The sequence below is a fragment of the Suricata suricatta genome, chromosome 1 (assembly GCF_006229205.1).
Source record: "Suricata suricatta isolate VVHF042 chromosome 1, meerkat_22Aug2017_6uvM2_HiC, whole genome shotgun sequence".
Taxonomy (NCBI): domain Eukaryota; kingdom Metazoa; phylum Chordata; class Mammalia; order Carnivora; family Herpestidae; genus Suricata; species Suricata suricatta.
This window is the reverse complement of record NC_043700.1, coordinates 38,750,532-38,769,436: the sequence shown is the minus strand read 5'-3', so window position 1 is coordinate 38,769,436 and position 18,905 is coordinate 38,750,532. Positions and strand designations below refer to the sequence as shown.

The 18,905-nt window shown below is 37.2% G+C and overlaps 1 protein-coding gene across 3 annotated transcripts in view; it reads right to left on the bottom strand.

The window, feature by feature from the left end:
• PSD3 (pleckstrin and Sec7 domain containing 3) overlaps nt 1-18,905 on the bottom strand; it is a 442,746-nt gene that overhangs the window by 50,974 nt on the left and 372,867 nt on the right. For all 3 annotated transcript variants that reach the window (XM_029936893.1, XM_029936887.1, XM_029936888.1), the window contains exon 12: nt 6,015-6,158. In XM_029936893.1, coding sequence (XP_029792753.1) covers nt 6,015-6,158 — 144 coding nt within the window. The remainder of the gene's footprint in view (nt 1-6,014; nt 6,159-18,905) is intronic.

The window sequence follows — 18,905 nt, the reverse complement described above, 5'->3', positions numbered from 1 at the left end:
GAGACCCAGCAAAAAAACAAAGAACTATAGACCAATATCTTTAATGAATACAGATGCAAAAATACTCAACAAGATACTAGCAAGTCGAATGCAACAACATATAAAAAGAATTATCCATTATGATCAAGTGGGATTCTTTCCTGGGTTACAGGGCTGGTTCAATATTCGCAAATCCATTAATGTGATACATCACATTAACAAAAGAAAGGATAAAAACCATATGATCCTGTCGATAGATGCAAAAAAGCATTTGACAAAATACAGCACTCTTTCTTAATGAAAACCCTTGAGAAAGTCAGAATAGAAGGAACTTACCTAAACATTATAAAAGCAGTTTATGAAAGGCCCACAGCTAATATCATCCACAAAGGAGAAAAACTGAGAGCTTTCCCCCTGAGATCAGAAACACGACAGGGGTGTCCACTCTCACCACTGTTGGTTAATATAGTGCTGGAAGTCCTAGCATCAGCAATCACACAACAAAAGGAAATAAAAGGCATCAGAATTGTCAAAGAAGAAGTCAATCTTTCCGTTTTCACAGATGACATGATACTCTACATGGGAAACCCAATCGCCTCCACCAGAAGCCTTCTAGAACTCATCAATGAATTCAGTAAAGTTGTAGGATACAAAATCAATGTACAGAAATCAGCTGCATTACTATACACCAAAAATGAAGCGGCGGGAAGAGAAATCAAGAAACTAATCCCATTCACGATTGCACGAAAAACCATAAAATACCTAGGAGTAAACCTAACCAAGGATGTAAAAGACTATAGGATGAAAACTATAGAAAACTTATGAAAGAGATTGAAGAAGACACCAAGAATTGGAAAAACATTCCATGCTCATGGATGGGAAGAATACACATTGTGAAAATGTCACTACTACCCAAAGCAATCTACATATTCAATGCAATCCTCATCAAAATTACACCAACATTCTTCTCAAAGCTAGAACAAACTATCCTCAAATTCGTATGGAACCACAAAAGACCCCGAATAGCCAAAGTTATATTGAAGAAAAAACCAAAACAGGAGGCATCACAATCCCAGACTTTAGCCTGTACTACAAAACTGTTATCATCAAGACAGTATAGTATCGGGACAAAAACAGACACACAGACCAATGGAAAAGAATAGAGAACTCAGAACTTGGCCCAGAACTGTACTGCCAATTAATTTTTGACCAAGCCAGAAAGAGTATCCGATGGAAAAAAGACTGCCTCTTTAACAAGTGGTGCTGGGAGAACCGGACAGCAACATGCAGAAGAATGAAACTAGACCACTTTCTTACACCATACACAAAAATCAACTCAAAATGGCTGAAGGACCTGAATGTGCGACAGGAAACCATCAAAACCCTTGAGGAGAAAGTAGGAAACAACCTCCTTGACCACAACCGCAGCAATTTCCTACTCGTCACATCCCCAAAGGCAAGGGAAATGAAAGCAAAACTGAACTCTTGGGACCTCATCAAGACAAAAAGCTTCTGCACTGCAAAGGAAATAATCAAGAAAACTAATAGGCAACCAACAGAATGGGAAAAGATAGTGGCAAATGACATATGAGATAAAGGGCTAGTATCTAAAATCTATAAGGAACTCACCAAACTCCACACCCAAAACACAAATAACCCAGTGAAGAAATGGGCAGAAGACATGAACAGACACTTCTCCAAAGAGGACATCCAGATGGCCTACAGGCACATGAAACTATGCTCAACATCACTCATCATCAGGGAAACACAAATCAAAACCACACTGAGATAACACCTCATGCCAGTCAGAGTGGCTAAAATGAATAAAACAGGAGACTATAGATGCTGGCGAGGGTGTGGAGAGATGGGCACCCTCCTACAGTGTTGGTGGGAATGTAAACTGGTGCAGCCACTCTAGAAAACAGTGTGGAGGTTCCTCAAGAAACTATCCATAGAACTCCCTTATGACCCAGCAATAGCACTGCCAGGCATTTACCCAAGGGATACAGAAGTGCTGATGCATAGGAGCACATGGACCCCAATGTTCGTAGCAGCACTGTCAACAATAGCCAAAACATGGAAAGAGCCATCACCTGATGAGTGGATCAAGAAGATGTGGTATATATATACAGCGGAGTATTACATGGCAATGAGAAAGAATGAAATATGGCCATTTGTAGGAAAGTGGATGGACATTGAGGGTGTCATGCTATGCGAACTAAGTCAGGCAGAGAAGGACAAATACTATATGTTTGCATTCATAGGTCTAACAGGAGAACAGGGGAAACCTAATGAAGGACCAGGGAGAGGGGAAGAGGGAAAGAGAGTTGGGGAGAGAGAGGGACACAAATTGAGAGACTATTAAATACTAAAAAAGAACTGAGGGTTGAAGGGGAAGGGGAGGGGGGAAAGTGGTGGTGGTGATAGAGGAGGGCACTTGTGGGGAAGAGCACTGGGTGTTGTATGGAAACCAATTTGACAGTAAACTATTTTTTAAAAAATTATAAGAATTTCCTATGGTCTGAAACCACTAGGACGTCCTTTCTACAGGAGTAGGTGAAAGAGCTAATTTTTGCCTGTGATTTTTACTGGTGACAGAATATAGATGGGATTAAAGCTTTCCTTCCTCTCGCATCCCACGTGGGGTTCACACTGAATTGCAGGCATTGACATGTGTTCTTACCTGCCCATCAGACTTGTTTTCAGGGGACCCACTAAGCTGTCTCAAAGAACTACTTTCTTTGATGTTATATTTTATATATAATAATAAAACTCCACGTATTCAGTCAACAAATATGCATTGAGCTTTCAGTCTATGTTCCAGCAGTCTGATGACAGAGCAGTAAACAAAATATACAAAATGATCAATAAATAACTATCATACCACTGTTGAAGGAATGAGATTAGATTCATTCAGGGAATGAAGCAGTCTGCTAAGAAAATGTTGTTTATAAAGTAGAGTATTTAATGCTATGCAAAAGATCTCCATGAACACACACACAAGACAAATTGTATCTGAATTTAATAGCTCAAATTTCAGTGGCTGATATAATAGCAAAGTGGATCCCACAATATATATTACATCAATTTTAAGTTAGTAAAAACTAATAATTCATTTTTTAAAAAGGATTACTTTTACAAACACCTTTTTGGATAGCAGTTACCCTTCTACTTTCCTGATAGACATAGATTAATGCAACTTGAGAGACAATCCAACATGCCTGACATATTAGCATATGAGTATGATTTTGATAAACCAGGGATTGTGGAATATAATCTTCAGGTTCCATGAGATAACAGTTTAATGAAAGTAAGATTTATCCCCACAAAACTTGGTCTAAATTCCATGTTATGAAATGAAACTGCTGGCTCTTGCTGGGTTACATTTTCTGATAAGGAGCACCACAGTAGGTTCAAAAGTAAAGAGTGCTTCTAGCAGTGACAACTTTTCAATGATTTTGCAGCTATCCCCACCTCCTGTGGACAAGCTTAAAGTCAAGGACTCAAAGTAAGGTGTTGAGTACTAGAAACAGGAGACTGAGGTGTTGGGAAATTTAATTAGCATGTGTGAAAATAAAAGGGCTTATAGCTGAAAGCCACTCAAAGTGCGAAGAATTATGATTGCTTTTTGAGAAACTACCATTTCTCAAGAATGAACAAGTCTGGGGAAAGATGAGCTCCTTCGTTTTTTGCTTTGTTGTTTAAAAAATATTTTTCAAGTCTTTTGCTGTTGAGGCTTCTACAATTTTTGCTAATAAATTTTACCTTTCTTAAGAGAATGATTTTTCTTCATCTGCCCAGAGCAAGGACTTGCTTGACCATGAAGAAAGCTAGTACATGGATCTGCACTGGATAAAATGCCAAATCTTATAACAAATTTTATAACTCAGGGAAATACTTTTTTTTTTTAATTTTTAAAATGGTTTTTGCTTATTTTTGAGAGACAGAGAGAGACAGCATGAGCAGGGGAGGGTCAGAGAGAGAAGGGGATACAGATTCTGAAGCAGGCTCCAGGCTCTGAGCTAGCTGTCAGCACAGAGCCCGATGTGGGGATCGAACCCAGAACCGTGAGATCATGACCTGAGCCAAAGCCAGACACTTAATCAACTGAGCCACCCAGGTGCCCCAGGGAGATACTTTACTAGCTTTCATGAAATCCTATCCAATTCAATATGCAAGCATACAGAAAAGATTAGAAATGGACTTGAGGTCTCTGTACTTCAAGAACTCACCATCGTGAGCAGGGGTAAGTGTTACAGAATCAACCATAGATACAAAGACATACTGAAAAACTTAAATATAAAGCCAACTGTGGCAAGAACTGTAACAGATTAACCCCAACGAATAGGTTTAGAGTTGGCTTTTTAAAAATTAAATATTTATTTTGAGAGAGAGTAGGGGAAGAGCAGAGAGAGAGAGAGAGAGAGAGAGAGAGAGAGAGAGAGAGAGAGAGAGAGAGAATCCCAAGCAGGCTCTGCACAATCAGCGAAGAGCTTAAATCGAGATCTTGATCTCATGAACTGTTTGATCATGACCTCAGGGAAAAGTAAGAGTCAGATGCTTAACTGACTAGCCACCTAGGCATCCAGAGTAGTCTTTTCATAGGAGGTATTTGAGCTGTGTCTTGAAAGCTGAACAGGACTTTTAGGAATGAAGATGAGGGGAAGGCAGTTGGGGCAGAAGAAAGTAGATGAACAAAGGCACAAATTACGCTTGTAGAGAATAGGCAGAAATGTGACTAACACATAAGGAGGCTGTTGTGGAAAGACCAGTGTGGGAGGAAGATAGAAGGAACCCAGATCCTCTGAGGTTAAGGATTGGGATTTTACTATTAAGATAAATTTTGGGGGGAGTTTTAAGGGACTGTCAGGGGCTGCTGCCACACAGAGGAATGCCATTGTCCGGGTTAAGCCTTAGAAAACTAATTGTCAGAGGAGAACTAAGGAACACAAAGCTACTACCACATTAGGTAAGAGATGAAAAATCCAGGACTTCAGCAGAGGAAGTCTAAAAGCAATGCCTATGGTAAGTAAGGGACAGCAGTGAAACAACAGAAGCTGAGCACTGGGATTTGGCTCCTGATTAGATGCTGGGGGGCTCCAGGGGCCAGGAGGAGGGTGCTTAGATGAGTGTAAAGTTCAAGCCTTAGGAAGAAACAGGATGATAAGATGAGAATGAAGGAGATGAAGGACAGAAGGTAAAACAGACTATACTGCAATTTAGAAAGACTAGCTGTAGATTCAGCATGCCTAACAGAAAAGACAATTATGTGAAAAATTTAAAAATAACTGATTATTCATTTTTGACTATATGCTATCTACTTAAAACAAAACAAAAAGACATTTTAAGTATCTGAAAGTGGCAGCTGAAGGGAGAAAGTCAGAGGATACTTCATAACCTGACTAACTGGGGAGAAAATGTAGCCAAAGGTAACATTTATTATATATACTGCTTTCAAGTTGCTTTAAAATTTTTAACCTTTCCAGAGATTATGGATCCTCCCCATTATTTTTCATAACCACAATGAACACAGGTGTGCCACAATTTATCAATGTATCAATCTCTTTCTGAAGGATATAGGTGGGGAGAGGAAAAATGCATCAGTGTTATTGAAAAGCCAAGAATATGCAGGAAGAAACTGATGCTTCATTCACCCTATAGCTCATTTCCTCCATTGTAGTTTTATTTTTTTGACTCAAACTCTTCTGGAAGAACATAGACACATAGAAAGCAGCTGCCCATTCTGGCATTGTTTTTTCTCACAGCAGGCACACATTATCCCAACCAGGCAGGCTGTTTGCTTTTAAGCACATAAACTGACATATTTTTTGATGTTTATGAGGGGCCACCATGATCTAGACCATGCCCAGAACTCTCAAGTTAGAGCCAGGGTCAAGGTCCAGGTATACTTCCTATAGTGGCAGTAGCTGCAACAACAACAACAACAACAACAACAACAACAACAACAACAACAAAATGCTTATGGAAAAATCATAAAATAACTTAGGCATTTATTACATTTAGGTTCAACATACCTCAAATTCCAGATAGTGATCTTTCAGTCTGTATTCATCTATCTCCTTGGCTTTAACTTTCTTGTCTGGGGGATATGAGCGGTGTTCAGCCAGCTCAGTGGTAATCTGCTTCAGTTTGCTTTCATGAGATTTCAGCTGTTCCTCCTGGAGGATTTTATTAAAGCTATTTAGCATCCAGAAAATAAATCAATAAAAAATCATAGAGTACTTTAAAAAGTCTCTTATGATGAATGACTTTAACTAGTCAACACAGTCCAATGTGCTTCTGCTGCCACATCTTACCAACTTTCTCAGGCCCAGTACTCATATATACCTTTGCAAAATGACAACCAGGCCCCTGTTATAAAACCAAATACTTTCAGAGTTCCTTATCAAATATATTGGTCATGAAGTTGAGAACAGGCCTCCTAAGAAACAATCCAAAAGGGAAGGTACCAGTTAAATACTTAGAGTCCCACATAACTTGGCTTTTCTATTTCCAGTCCACTCAGGAATGCTGCTAATCTCCCCGTCTGTCACAATGAACAAAAAGCCTCTTTGCTTAGTTTTTTTTTTCCTTTTTGAGACCAGCATTGCCACCAAGAAATAATTCTCTGAAAGCTATCCATAGATATTCTTTAAAATGTAGCAACCCTTGTTTTTTTCATCCAAAGTAGAAGAGGTTCTATTTTTTTTTAAAATCTTATCGATCCAAGGTAGTGATTCAAATAAATGTTCCTATAGAGAAATTATTGCCTGAACAGCGTCACTATAGGCACCATGCACCAATGCAACATGGTTGATCCTATGCCAAAGAATTTACATACTAGGGGCAACATTTCTATCACCTTATAATGAAAGACCCCTCTGGCAACATTTTAAAAATGAAAGAGAGATTGGAATTTTCTTGCATTCCTAAAACTTATATAACTGCTTTGTTTACTATTCTGCATTTACATATATGTTATCCAAATTCTTGTTGAATATAAATTTCACATGTACAATAAGAAATAAATGGATAAAGTAATGAAAAGGAACTGGTTAAACTAGGTGATAAATATAATTTTATAATAATATCATAATTTCTTTTCGTTTTTGTTTTTAAGAGCCGACAAAAGGAATTTCCCTCCTTCATGAAGCTCTTACTTTAGGACTTATCAATCTGTACTCTTTATAAAGGGCACAGCAAAAAGAAAAAAAAAAAAAGATGAGTTGTTTTCTCCTGGTTCCAAAATTCATGTCACCCTAGATGATCATGAGATGAGTTAAAGGTACAAAATTACATGCATAACACATCATCATAATTCCCAGTTGAATTCTTTCCATGCGGTATTTTTATAAATTAAAATGACTAATTAAATCCAAGATCAGTAAGTAGTTGACAGGTGATGAAGAATTTAAACCTTAAAGTAACTATGTAATTAACCTGGGAACTTAAACTTGCAATTCAAACCAAGTAGAACAATTTAGAAGTGAAAAATCCCAATAATTTTAATTTATGATGTAAGAGTATACCGATAAACAGTAAAACCTTGGTTTGAGAGCATAATTTGTTTCAGAAACATGCTTGTAATTCAAAGTACTTATATATCAAAGCGAATTTCCCCATAAGAAATAATGGAAATTCAGAGATTCATGTATCAAGGTGATTAATTTGTGGATAATGAATCATACCTGCAGTGCAGGAATAAATTCTACTTGACTGTGGTGGGTAATTCTTTTTATGTACTGTTGGATTTGTTTTGCTAGCACCTTGTTGAGAATTTCATCAGGGATAGTGATCTCTAATTCTCTTTTTTAGTGAGGTCTCTGGTTTTGGAATCAAGGTAATCCTGGTCTCATTGAATGAGTTTGGAAATTTTCCTTCCACTTCTATTTTTTGGGGTTGGGGACATCTGTAATTGTCACTTTTTTAAAATTTAAATTTTAGTTAACATAACAGTACAATATTGGTTTCAGGAGTAGAATTCAAAGATTCATCACTTATATACAATACCCAGTGCCTGTCACATCAAATGACCTCCTTAATACCCATCACCCATCTAGCCCATCCTATTCATGTCCTTCCATCAACCCTTAGTTTATTCTCTATCATTAAGAGTCTCTTGTGGTTTGTTTCCTTCTCCTCTCCTCCTATCCCTCCTTACCATATACTAATGTTTTGTTTCTTAAATCCACATGGGTGAAATCATACTTCTTTTTCTGACATATTTCGCTTAGCATAATAATTTCTATCTCTGCCCACACTGTTGAAAGTGGCAGGATTTCATTCTTTTTGATGGATGAGTTATATTCCATTTTATATAACATATACTATTTTATAGATATTTTATGTAACATGTTTTATTTATACTTTGTATATTATATATTATTTTACATATATCACATCTTCTTTATCCATTCATCAATTAATGGACATTTAGGCTGTCTCCATAGTTTGGCTATTGTTGATAATGCCGCTCTAAACATTGGGGTGCATGTACCCATTTGAATCTGTTTCTTTTTATCCTTTGGGTAAAAACCTAGTAGTACAATTCCTGATCAGAGGGTAGTTCTATTTTCAGTTTTTTGAGGAACCTCCATAATGTTCTCCAGAATGGCTTTCCCACCAACAGTGCAAGAAGGCTCCCCTTTCTCCACATCCTTGCCAATACCGGTTGTTTCTTGTGTTGTTAGTGTTAGACATTATGAAAGGTGTTAGGTGGAATCTCATTATGGTTTTGATTTGTATTTTTCTGATGATGTGTAATGTTGAATATCTTTTTATGTGTCTTTTAGCCATCTGGATGTCTTCTTTGAAAAAGCATCTGTTCATGGCTGTTTCCCATTTCTTAGCTGCATTGTTTGGTTTTTAAGTGTTGAGTTTGGTAAGTTCTTTACAGATTTTGATACTAACCCTTTATCATATATGTGATTTACAAATATCTTCTCCCATTCTGTTGGCTGCCTTTTAGTTTTGTTGATTGTTTCCTACACTGTGGCAGAAGGTTTTATCTTGATGAAATCCCAGTAGTTCATGTTTGCTTTTGTTTATTCATGGCAAATACTTCTTTTAATGTACTGTTGAATTTAATTTGCTTGTATCTTGTGGAGAATCTTTGCATCTGGGTTCATCATGGATATTAGCCTCTAACTCTCATTTTGAGTGGGGTCTTTGTCTGGTTTTGGAATCAAGGTAATGGTGGCTTCATAGAGTGAGTTTGCAAGCTTTCCTTCCATTTCTATTTTTTGGAACAGTTTGAGAAGAATAGGTAGTAACTCTTCTAATTCTCCTGGGAAGCCATCTGGCCCCGGACTCTTGTTTGCTGGGAGATTGTTGATAACGGATTCAATTTCTTTGCTGGTTATAGGTCTGTTCAAGTTTTCTATTTTTTTTTCTTTTTTAGTTTTGGTGGTTTATCACTTTCTAGGAATTTGTCAATTTTTTCCAGGTTTCTCAGTTCATTGGCATATAATTTTTCATAGTATGCACTTATAATCATTTGTATTTCTGTGGTGCTGGTTGTGATGTTCTCTTTCATTTGTGACCTTATTTATTTGGATCCTTTCTCTTTTCTTTTTGATAAGTCTGGCTAGGGGTGTATCAATTTTGTTTATTCTTTCAAAGAAGCAGCTCTTACTTTCATTGATCTGTTCTACTTTCATTTTTGTTGTTTCTATATAGTTTATCTGTGCTAGCTTTAGACTTCACTTGCTGCTTCTTTTCTATCCCCTTTAGGTGTAAGATTAGGTTGTATATTTGAGATTTTTCTTTCTTTAGATAGGTCTGAATTGCAATGTACTTTAATCTTGGGACTGCCTTTGCTGCATCCCAAAGGGTTTGGACTCTCATGTTTTCATTTTAATTTGCTTCTATGTATTTTTTAATTTCTTGTTAATCAATTCATCTTTAGTAGGATGTTCTTTAAGCTGCATGTATTTGAGGGCTTTCCAAAATTTTTCTTGTGGTTGACTTCAAGTTTCATAGCTTTGTGGTCTGAAAATATGCACGATATGATCTCAGTCTTTCTGTACTGGTTGAGGCCTGATTTGTGACCCAGTATGTGATCTATTCTGGAGCTTGTTCCATGTATACTCTAAAAGAATGTATATTCTGCTGCTTCAGTGTGAAATGCTCTGAGAACATAACAGCATGTTTCCTTTATATGGTATTATAATAAACATTCTATAAAATTGTTAGTTGAAGCCTTAGATGAGAATAAGGTCTATTTTGAGAACAGCATTTATCATTGCTCAAAATACTTCAAAAAATGTTGCAGATTTTAAGATATTAAGGTTGGTCTACAATAAATAACTGTGAAAAATGTTCCTCAAATTTTAAAAAGAGAAAGTAAATTTTCTCCACCTCCTGAATCACTGGACCTTTTGCTTGAAAATGTTATTCAAGTTTTATAAAATTATAACTTTGAGTATACATTAAACATCTCTAAACATGTACTTATTTAAAAAACAGTACTGTCATAACATGCATTTATGATACTATCCAGATTTAGATAAAAATGAGAAATGAAAAGGCATTAAATGTTATTAATCCTTTACCACATGAAAAGTACAAGTATTAGCAGAATACTCACTAAGATAATAAAAATATTACCTGGTTTCTGTGACATACCATTAGTTATATCAACTAATGTGGGATTTCTTTGATGAACTACATTAAGCTCTCAGAACATTTGCTGCAACTCAGGTAGAAAGAACCAAGGTTATCACATAATATGTTATTCTGTAGTCAAGAAAGATACTGCAACTAATAGATGTCAATCCTCACATCTGAAACACTTACACATTATTGGAAGAGTAAGACATATTTGGAAGAGTTTCTGTATAGAAGGCTTTGTTAGACTAACATAAAAAAGAAATCTGCCTTGAGATTTTACCCAAACCTGCCACTTGTACACTAATAATACTGAAAGTAAATGAAAACAATGCTTCCGTAGCTTTTATTGACAACTTTTCATTCATGTTTTTGTTTCTTTCTCCAAAAAGACTGCAGACTGTGTTATGGATTGAATGATTATGTCCCTCCAAAATTCCTGTTGAAACCTAGTGTGACTATCTTTGTAGATAGGGCTTTTAAGGAAGTAACCGAGGGCAAATGAGGTCATATGTATAGGACCTTGACCTGATAGGATTAGTGTTTTTAGAAGAAGAGACATCACAGAGCATATTTTCTCCTCAGGCACACACTCTGAAGAAAGACCATGTGAGGATACAGAAGAAAGGGGGCCATCTGCAACCCACACCAGACCTCAAAGCTGCTGCTGCCTTGATCTGGGACTTCTGGTCTCCAGAACTGTGAGAAAAACACTTCTGTCATTTAAGCCAACCAGTCTGTGGTATTTTGTTATGGCAGTCAGTTCTGGCTGAAGAATGTATCAATAGCTTTTTCTTTTCAAAGTAGTTTTCTTCTGTGTATTTACTGTAAAATGTAAATTATTTAACAGAATGTTTGACAAAAGATATATTTGGTTGTAAGACTTCAAAAAATAATAGCTTTTTCCTTTCAAAGTAGTTTTCTTCTGTGTATTTACTGTAAAATGTAAATTATTTAATAGAATGTTTGACAAAAGATATATTTGGTGATAAGACTTCAAAAAATAAAAACATGATGCATTTTTCCTTGTTTAATAAAATGTTTCAGATATACAAAAAGTCATATTGAATGATATATAAAAATGCTCATTTATCTAATAGCTGGTTTAAGAAAAAATGTAAGAAATCATTTGAAACTCACTGCGTTCATTTATCTACTCATCTCTTTTTCTGTGCTACTCCTATACAAATAAAAGACTCCATAAAAATAGAGAGTATGTTCTACAGATTTTTATACTTTGTAGGGCTTCCTTTGTGACTTGTCTTCTCATTCAACAGGTTTTTAAGATTTATTCACATATATACTCTAGTTCCTTAAAGTATACTATCCTACTGTAGGACATGCTACAATTTCACTGAAGGATGTTTAGGTTGTTTTCAGATTTCCTGAGGCTATTATAAATGATACTACATTGAACATGCTGCCTAGTGAATATGGGAAAGAATGTCCTACAGTATAATCAACAAGAGGTAGAATTTTGGGGTTTAGAATATGCACATTTTAAAGATAACATTAAACTGTTCTTTAAAGTGTTTCTATCAGTTTACATTCTCATAGTAGGCTTGAAAATTCACATTGTTCTATAACCTTGCCAAAAATTGATATTTACTCAAAACCAGTATTATTCCAGATATCATGATGTCTTCCACTTCTACATTATTATAGCACTCAAATGTATATGCTACATGCTTATTACAAAATATACTCTGACTTCTGTGTGGATTTTGTCTTCTTTACTGATTATAAGCTCTTTGAAGGCAGAAAGGGTAATTTTCCCCCTTTTCATCAAATCCTCCAGTGTTTAGTACTAAGCAAAGAGTATATGGCATAAGTTTTGTATAATAACCTAAATAACACTGACATATTCCTTAAATTTTCATTAGCTGAGAGCCTAGACCATTATCTTAGCTATTTTTATAATCCCTGCATCCCTAATATATACCTGATATACAGGTCAAGAGTAGCTGAATAAATATTTTTTAAAAAGTGGGAGAGGTATAGAGAGGAGAACTCAGAGGGTTTCCTTTGTGTTTTTCTAAAGCCAATAGATGATTTAGAAGGTTATGACATTTCTAGGAATCTTCTAGGAAATTTACATGTCAAATTGCTAAATACTGCAGCCTTATCAAACACAAGCTTTGTGGAATTTAGAATAAAGAACATTTGCCTTGAGTCAGTTTGAGGTATTATTGAAGGCACTGTCAGAAATATTTTGTTTTATCATTTCATGTTTATGAAGACTTTAAACAGCTTAGTGAGCTGCTGCATAACTTCAAAATGATTTAATTGTTTATTTAGAGTACTTAATATATGTTAAGTACAGACCTTTAAGAAATGAGTACAAAATCTATCTATTCTGGAAAAGTGTAGTCACCATTTAAGGCAATGACAAGAAGTTTAGACTGCATCTTGTTGGCTAAAGTGAGCCAATTAATGTTAAGTAACCTTACATGAGTCATATTTTAACAACTGTGATGGATGGATTGGAGAAAAGCAAGATTGGAAGAAGAGCAACATCAAGTGGTTATATGAATAGTCTATGAGAATTTTTCAAAGTGGGGTATGTGCAACCCAGGCAAGATGATCCACTCGGAAGAATTTTAAAAATCAGCATTGGGATATAATTCACATACCATACAAATTATACACTTTATCCATTTAAAGTGTATAATTTACGTTTTTTAGTATAGTCATGGGGTCATCCAACCATCACTACTATTTAATTTTATGGCATTTTAGTTCCCCTAAAAGAGTCTTTTTTGGAATGCAATCAACAATGTTTCTTTTGTGACTGGATTCTTTCACTTAGAAGAATGTTTTCAAGATTCATCCATTTTGTAGGATGTATCAGTACTTCATTGTTTCATTTTTTTTCTGTTTTCTCTCTCTCTCTCTTTTTTTTTTTTTTTTTTTTTTTTTTTTTTACAACTGAATACTATCCCATTGTATGGACATACCACATTTTATTTATCTAGTAGTTAGCTGATGGCCATTTCCACCTTTGGCTGTTATGAATAATGCAGCAATAAACATTTGTGTGAAAGGTTTTGTGTGGATGTATGTTTTCATTTAACTCTATATTTAATCATTTGATAAACCATCAAACTGTTTCCCAAAGTAGCTGCATTCATACTATATTCCTACCAGCAACATATCAAAGTTGTAATTTCTCCATATCCTCAAACTCATTATTTTCCTTAAAAGATTATTTTGAATTACAGCCACCCTAATGAGTGTAAACTGATACCTATTGGTTGATTTGCATTTTCCTAATGACTAATGATGTTCAGCAGTTTTTCATGTTGTATTGATAATAGAACATGTAATATATTTTATAACACATACATATATTGGAGGATATCGTTTAAGTGAATGGTCAAAAAAGTTCAGAAACCAATGATCTAAGTGAAAGACGACAAACACCAGAATTAATGGATGTGGGTAGGATATGAAACTGACTGGATTTGTGACTAAAGTATGAAATGGAGTGGGATGGGAAGGCTGTGGTTCTGACCAGTGTGGGACACAATTACAAGGATGACTTCCTCCTCTGAAATCCTACTGCTTCTAATGCCTGTTGGTGGAGGTCATTGAGAGAACGCAGCCCTGCCTCAGAGGCAAGCTGGACCTAGGCAGCTGGAAGCTCCTCACCCCCTTCCCATCTATGGAATGTAAATTTCACTTATTTCCCTGAGCTCTAAGCTGCCCCAAGGACATACTTTGAAATAGTAATGTGTTTTTGAAACCATCTGAGTGGTACACATGATTGAGCTCAATTAAGGCTCTATATAAACTACAATACCAGCAGGTGTGTGCAAAGATCTACTCATCTTGTGGCCACCCAACACAGGCTTCTTAAGTAAATTCCCTTGCTTATTAAAACTACCAGATACCAATGTGCAGAGGTCTACTTCTGTCCTCAGTCTTTCCTTGCCCTCTGTTTTCAGAGGCCAGTTTATGAATGAACCCTGCCATACCAATCTGGCCCTGGGCATTACTGCCCTGATAGTCAAACCACAGGATAAAATAAGGGGTGAGAAACAAGAATAGGACTTTCCTTTGTTTCCAAGGCCTGGCCCTCAAAGGTTGCATTTAGTAATCAAACTAATTACTGATTATTGATTCAAATAATCATTGATCATTGATTCAGACCTTTACAGGAGAATAGGTGAAATTCTAAGAAGAAAACAGAACTAGATATCAGGAAATGGTAACTTCGTCAGGTGAGACAGAGCAGGAACTGGACTCGGGTCACCTAATTGAGAAATCTAGCATTCCTTGCCTTCTTGATAAGGAGAAAAATAACAAAAAATTTAAAACTCTATGCCTCTTACGTAGCATACCTTGCAGGAATGTGGAGGGAGGATGCTTACTAAAAAGAATATACTTAGTACCATGACTGGTGAAGATCAGACCAAACCAGTCTGCACCAAGATGGACCCCAGTGCTGAACTTTCACTGACTTCTTCTCTAATTATAATACTAAAAATCATACCCAGGGGTGGAGACTTAATACGTTAATTAGACATGTGATATATGAAGACTCATGACTTTTTAGTGCATAGGTACTAATAAACTGCTGCTTCTACCTGCTTTGACATCACCCTTTCCCCACCCAAGTTTCTTTTAAAAACCTTCCCTGACCTTGCCTCAGGGGAGGGGTTGGGGGGGGGTTCAGCCTGAGGACACTTCTTTGTGTTGCCTCTGTACTCAAGCATAAGCCCCAATAAAGCCTTGCCTGAAATTCCCATTTGGCCTCTTGCCAATTTCTATTGCTGAGAGAGCCCAAGGCCCAGTTCAGTTTCACATGTCTCCAGCTAAGTAGTGAAAGGGAGGATAGGGATTGTAAGGAGTACAGTGGAGCACCTCTAAGTATGATTTTTATGGCTTGCAGGCTGGATACCTGCTGTGTTTTAAAACATACATGTGCCTGGGACCCTGACCCAGACCTCCCCGACCTGGGGTAGGGGGGCTGGGACATGTGCACTTTCAACAAGTCCCTAGATCATTCTTGTGCATATTAAAGCCTGAGAATGACTACTTTGATAAGTAGAAAAGGAGGTCTTGAGCAGATCCTGAAGAGGGCCGACCATGAAATCCTAAGTTTACACTACTAGCTATACCAGGAGAAATAAAATTTAAATATTCAAACTTGTCCCTCCACCTCCAAAAGAAAAAGAAAAAAGTGGTTTGGTACACTGCCATGAAAACAACTAAAGATGACTCCTACACAGCAGAATTATGCAGAGAATCAGACTGTATTGACAATAATCAATTTTAACAATGAAGGCTAATATGGTTTGGATAGAAGACAAGAATAAATTAAAGCTTGCAAATGACCAGGTGATGATGAACAATGTGTCTCTAAAAGCACCAAACAATCTTCTAATTAAATGTTTAGTTTTTTCTTAACACTAATTTTTTTTTCCTGGAGAGTACTCACATTGTTATACATGTATTTTGTAAACTACAATTATCCAGGTGGTCTGGCATTTAGGGCAGTCAGAGCCAGGTTGTGGGTGTATGGAAAAAGGAGAGATAGCTGGGCTCAAGCAGTGGTTTTCAATAACAGTGAGTAGCAGTGGGTGGGTTTTGACCCCACCGGATATTTGGCAATGTCTGGTGACATTTTTGGTTGTCACATCTAGGGGGATGACACTGGCATCTAGTGGCTCTATAGCCTAGGGATATTGCTAAACAAAAATTCAAACAACAGTGCCCACAAAAAACAACTATTTGGGCTAAAAAGGCAGCAGTGTTAAGGTTGGCAATTCCAGGGTAAAATGCCACGGCTAAACTTGTGGACTAGTCTTGAAGATATTAGAAGGCTTGTGGGTGCACGTATTCCAGGATTTTCCGAAAGTGCACTGTGACTCCTCCAAAGATACACAAGAGTCTCTATTTGATGTAGAGGGTATGAACTAACTCTTCTCTCCCTTTTTCTAAACTTCTTAATTGCATGCTTGATTTTACATATTTGTTTCTAAATTGTCCTATTACTCTCAAAGGCAAAAATCTTTTTGTTTTTACTAAACAAATGCAATGACCTGGACAAAAAACACAGAGCTAGTGAAAGAACTTGAAAAACATTCTAGAAAATAATCTTCATTTAGGTCCATAAAAGTGTGGTGATTTATTTGTGGAGAAGAAAACATCTTTTTTTTTTTTAACAAAGAAATTAGATCCCTGAAATGACCTAGTCATCTTATGTGACATAGGAGCACAATTCTTTTTTGTTATTGCCTTATTTAAAATCTTAAATCCATCATTTTGATCAATTACATAAACAGGGGTGTTGCTTTGGGTTGTTTTTTTTTTTTTTCGGGTTCTCTGGATTTTTGTTCAAAATGAGGAAAAATTAAAAATTTTATGCATTCTAATTTAGTTCCAGTGTAAAGCGTTTGTTTAAAATAAGAGATTTTAGGGATACCTGGGTGGCTCAGTCGGTTAAGTGTCCAACTTCAGCTCAGGTCATGATTTCACAGTTTGTGGGTTTAAGCCCCACATTGGGCTCTGTGCTGACAGCTATCTCAGAGCCTGGAGCCTGCTTCAGATTCTGTCTCTCCCTCTCTTTCTGCCCCACCCCTGCTCACACTCTGTCTCTCTCTGTCTCAAAAATAAATAAATAGTTAAAAAAATCAAAATAGATTTTACTTTGATAAAAGTGGTTGCTTGCTTGTTTTGGTCTCACATTGAGAGATATACAAATAAATGAATACATTCAGACTCTATTTTTTTAAATTTTAACACTTATTTATTTTTGAGAGAGAGAACGTGCGAGTAGGGAAGGGTCAGAGAGAGAGGGAGACACAGAATCTGAAGCAGGCTCCAGGCTCTGAGCAGTCAGCACAGAGCCTGATGTGGGGCTTGAATTCACAATCTGTGAGATGGTGACTTCAGTTGAAGTCGGATGCATAACTGACTGAGCCACCCAGGTGCCTCATCATTTATGCGCCAGTGACTTGCTAATATATAATCATACAGAAATAAAACAGAAGTACATTTTCAAACTAGAAAGTAAATAGAAGCATAGACCTACAGTAAGGAAAGAACAACCTAAAACTCATATGCTGCTCTATGCTTATTACTGTTCCTTTTTAAGTTCCACTCACCTTTCCCCTGGATCTTTTTTAAGAATGATTGTGAGAAATTGTCCCTGGGGGAAGGGCAAGATGGTGGAGAAGTAAGGAGCTCTGTAATTTTCACCCACATCTATCAAACTGAGAAGGACTGAAGTGACAATACTCTGATCTGCAAGAGTGGGAGGAAAACTCAGACTCCAGAAAGAAGACAACCTCAAAGATGCCTGAGTGAGTGAGTGCAAACTGGGGAAATTAAAAACGGTTGGGCCCAGAGGTGCAAAGGGGTGGGAGCCCCCGCCCAACACAGGGAGGGCCTGGGGAGAGACAAGGGGAAGAGAAAGAGTGACTGAAAATGCTCATAGAACTGTCTCTAGAGGAGATAAAACACTCGGATAACTGCTGGGCACAGGGGTCTGTCCCATCTAGCTATCAAATTTTTCCTTGGGCTCAGCAGCAGCAGCACAGATGCCAGGTGGCAGCATGAGAACCAGCTCCCTCCCCCTACTCGATCCCAGTTAGGAAGCCAGCTGCCAGCGACAGTACATCTCATCTTGGGCTGCAGCGGCACCAATTCCAGGCAATGCCAGGAGAAACAGTCCCCTCTCCTCCCCCTACGTGATCCCGGCTAGGAAACAGGCCACCAGCGGGAGTACCATTCATCTCCGGTGGTAGCATTAAAGTGCACGGACTAGGATTTAGAAATGATGTGGGGCTTAGAAAATACAACTTGGCTCGTCCGTGGCACAGGGAGATCGGACTCAAAAGAGAGGCTTACAATGCTTGGTTCAAGCAGAGTTTGGGGCACCACCATTCTTCTCATTGCAATCACCAAGGTGGGGCCTGGAGAGCAGCCCCCAAGACCTACCTACACCAAACCATGCCCATCCATGAGGGAGAGCTGCCTTTTCGTTTTTTTCTTGCCATCCAAATATATTTTCCCTTATCTCATTCTTATCTCTTTCTTGCACTGGTTATACACTTTTAGACTGTCCATTGTCTTTTGTTGTTTCTGTCCCCTCCCCCATTGTTTTTTCTTTTCTTGTTTTTCCTTTTCATTTCTTTTCTTTCATTCCCCTTTTGGTTTGCTTGTTTCTGTGATTTGTCTGTGTTTGTATACTTTTGTTACCTGTGTGTTTGTCTGTTTTCCTTTTCAGGCTACTGCAGGGAGTAAGCCAAAGTACACATGGTGGAGAGTCCCAAATATCACTGAGTAAGGAAATAAAAGAATCAAAGGCA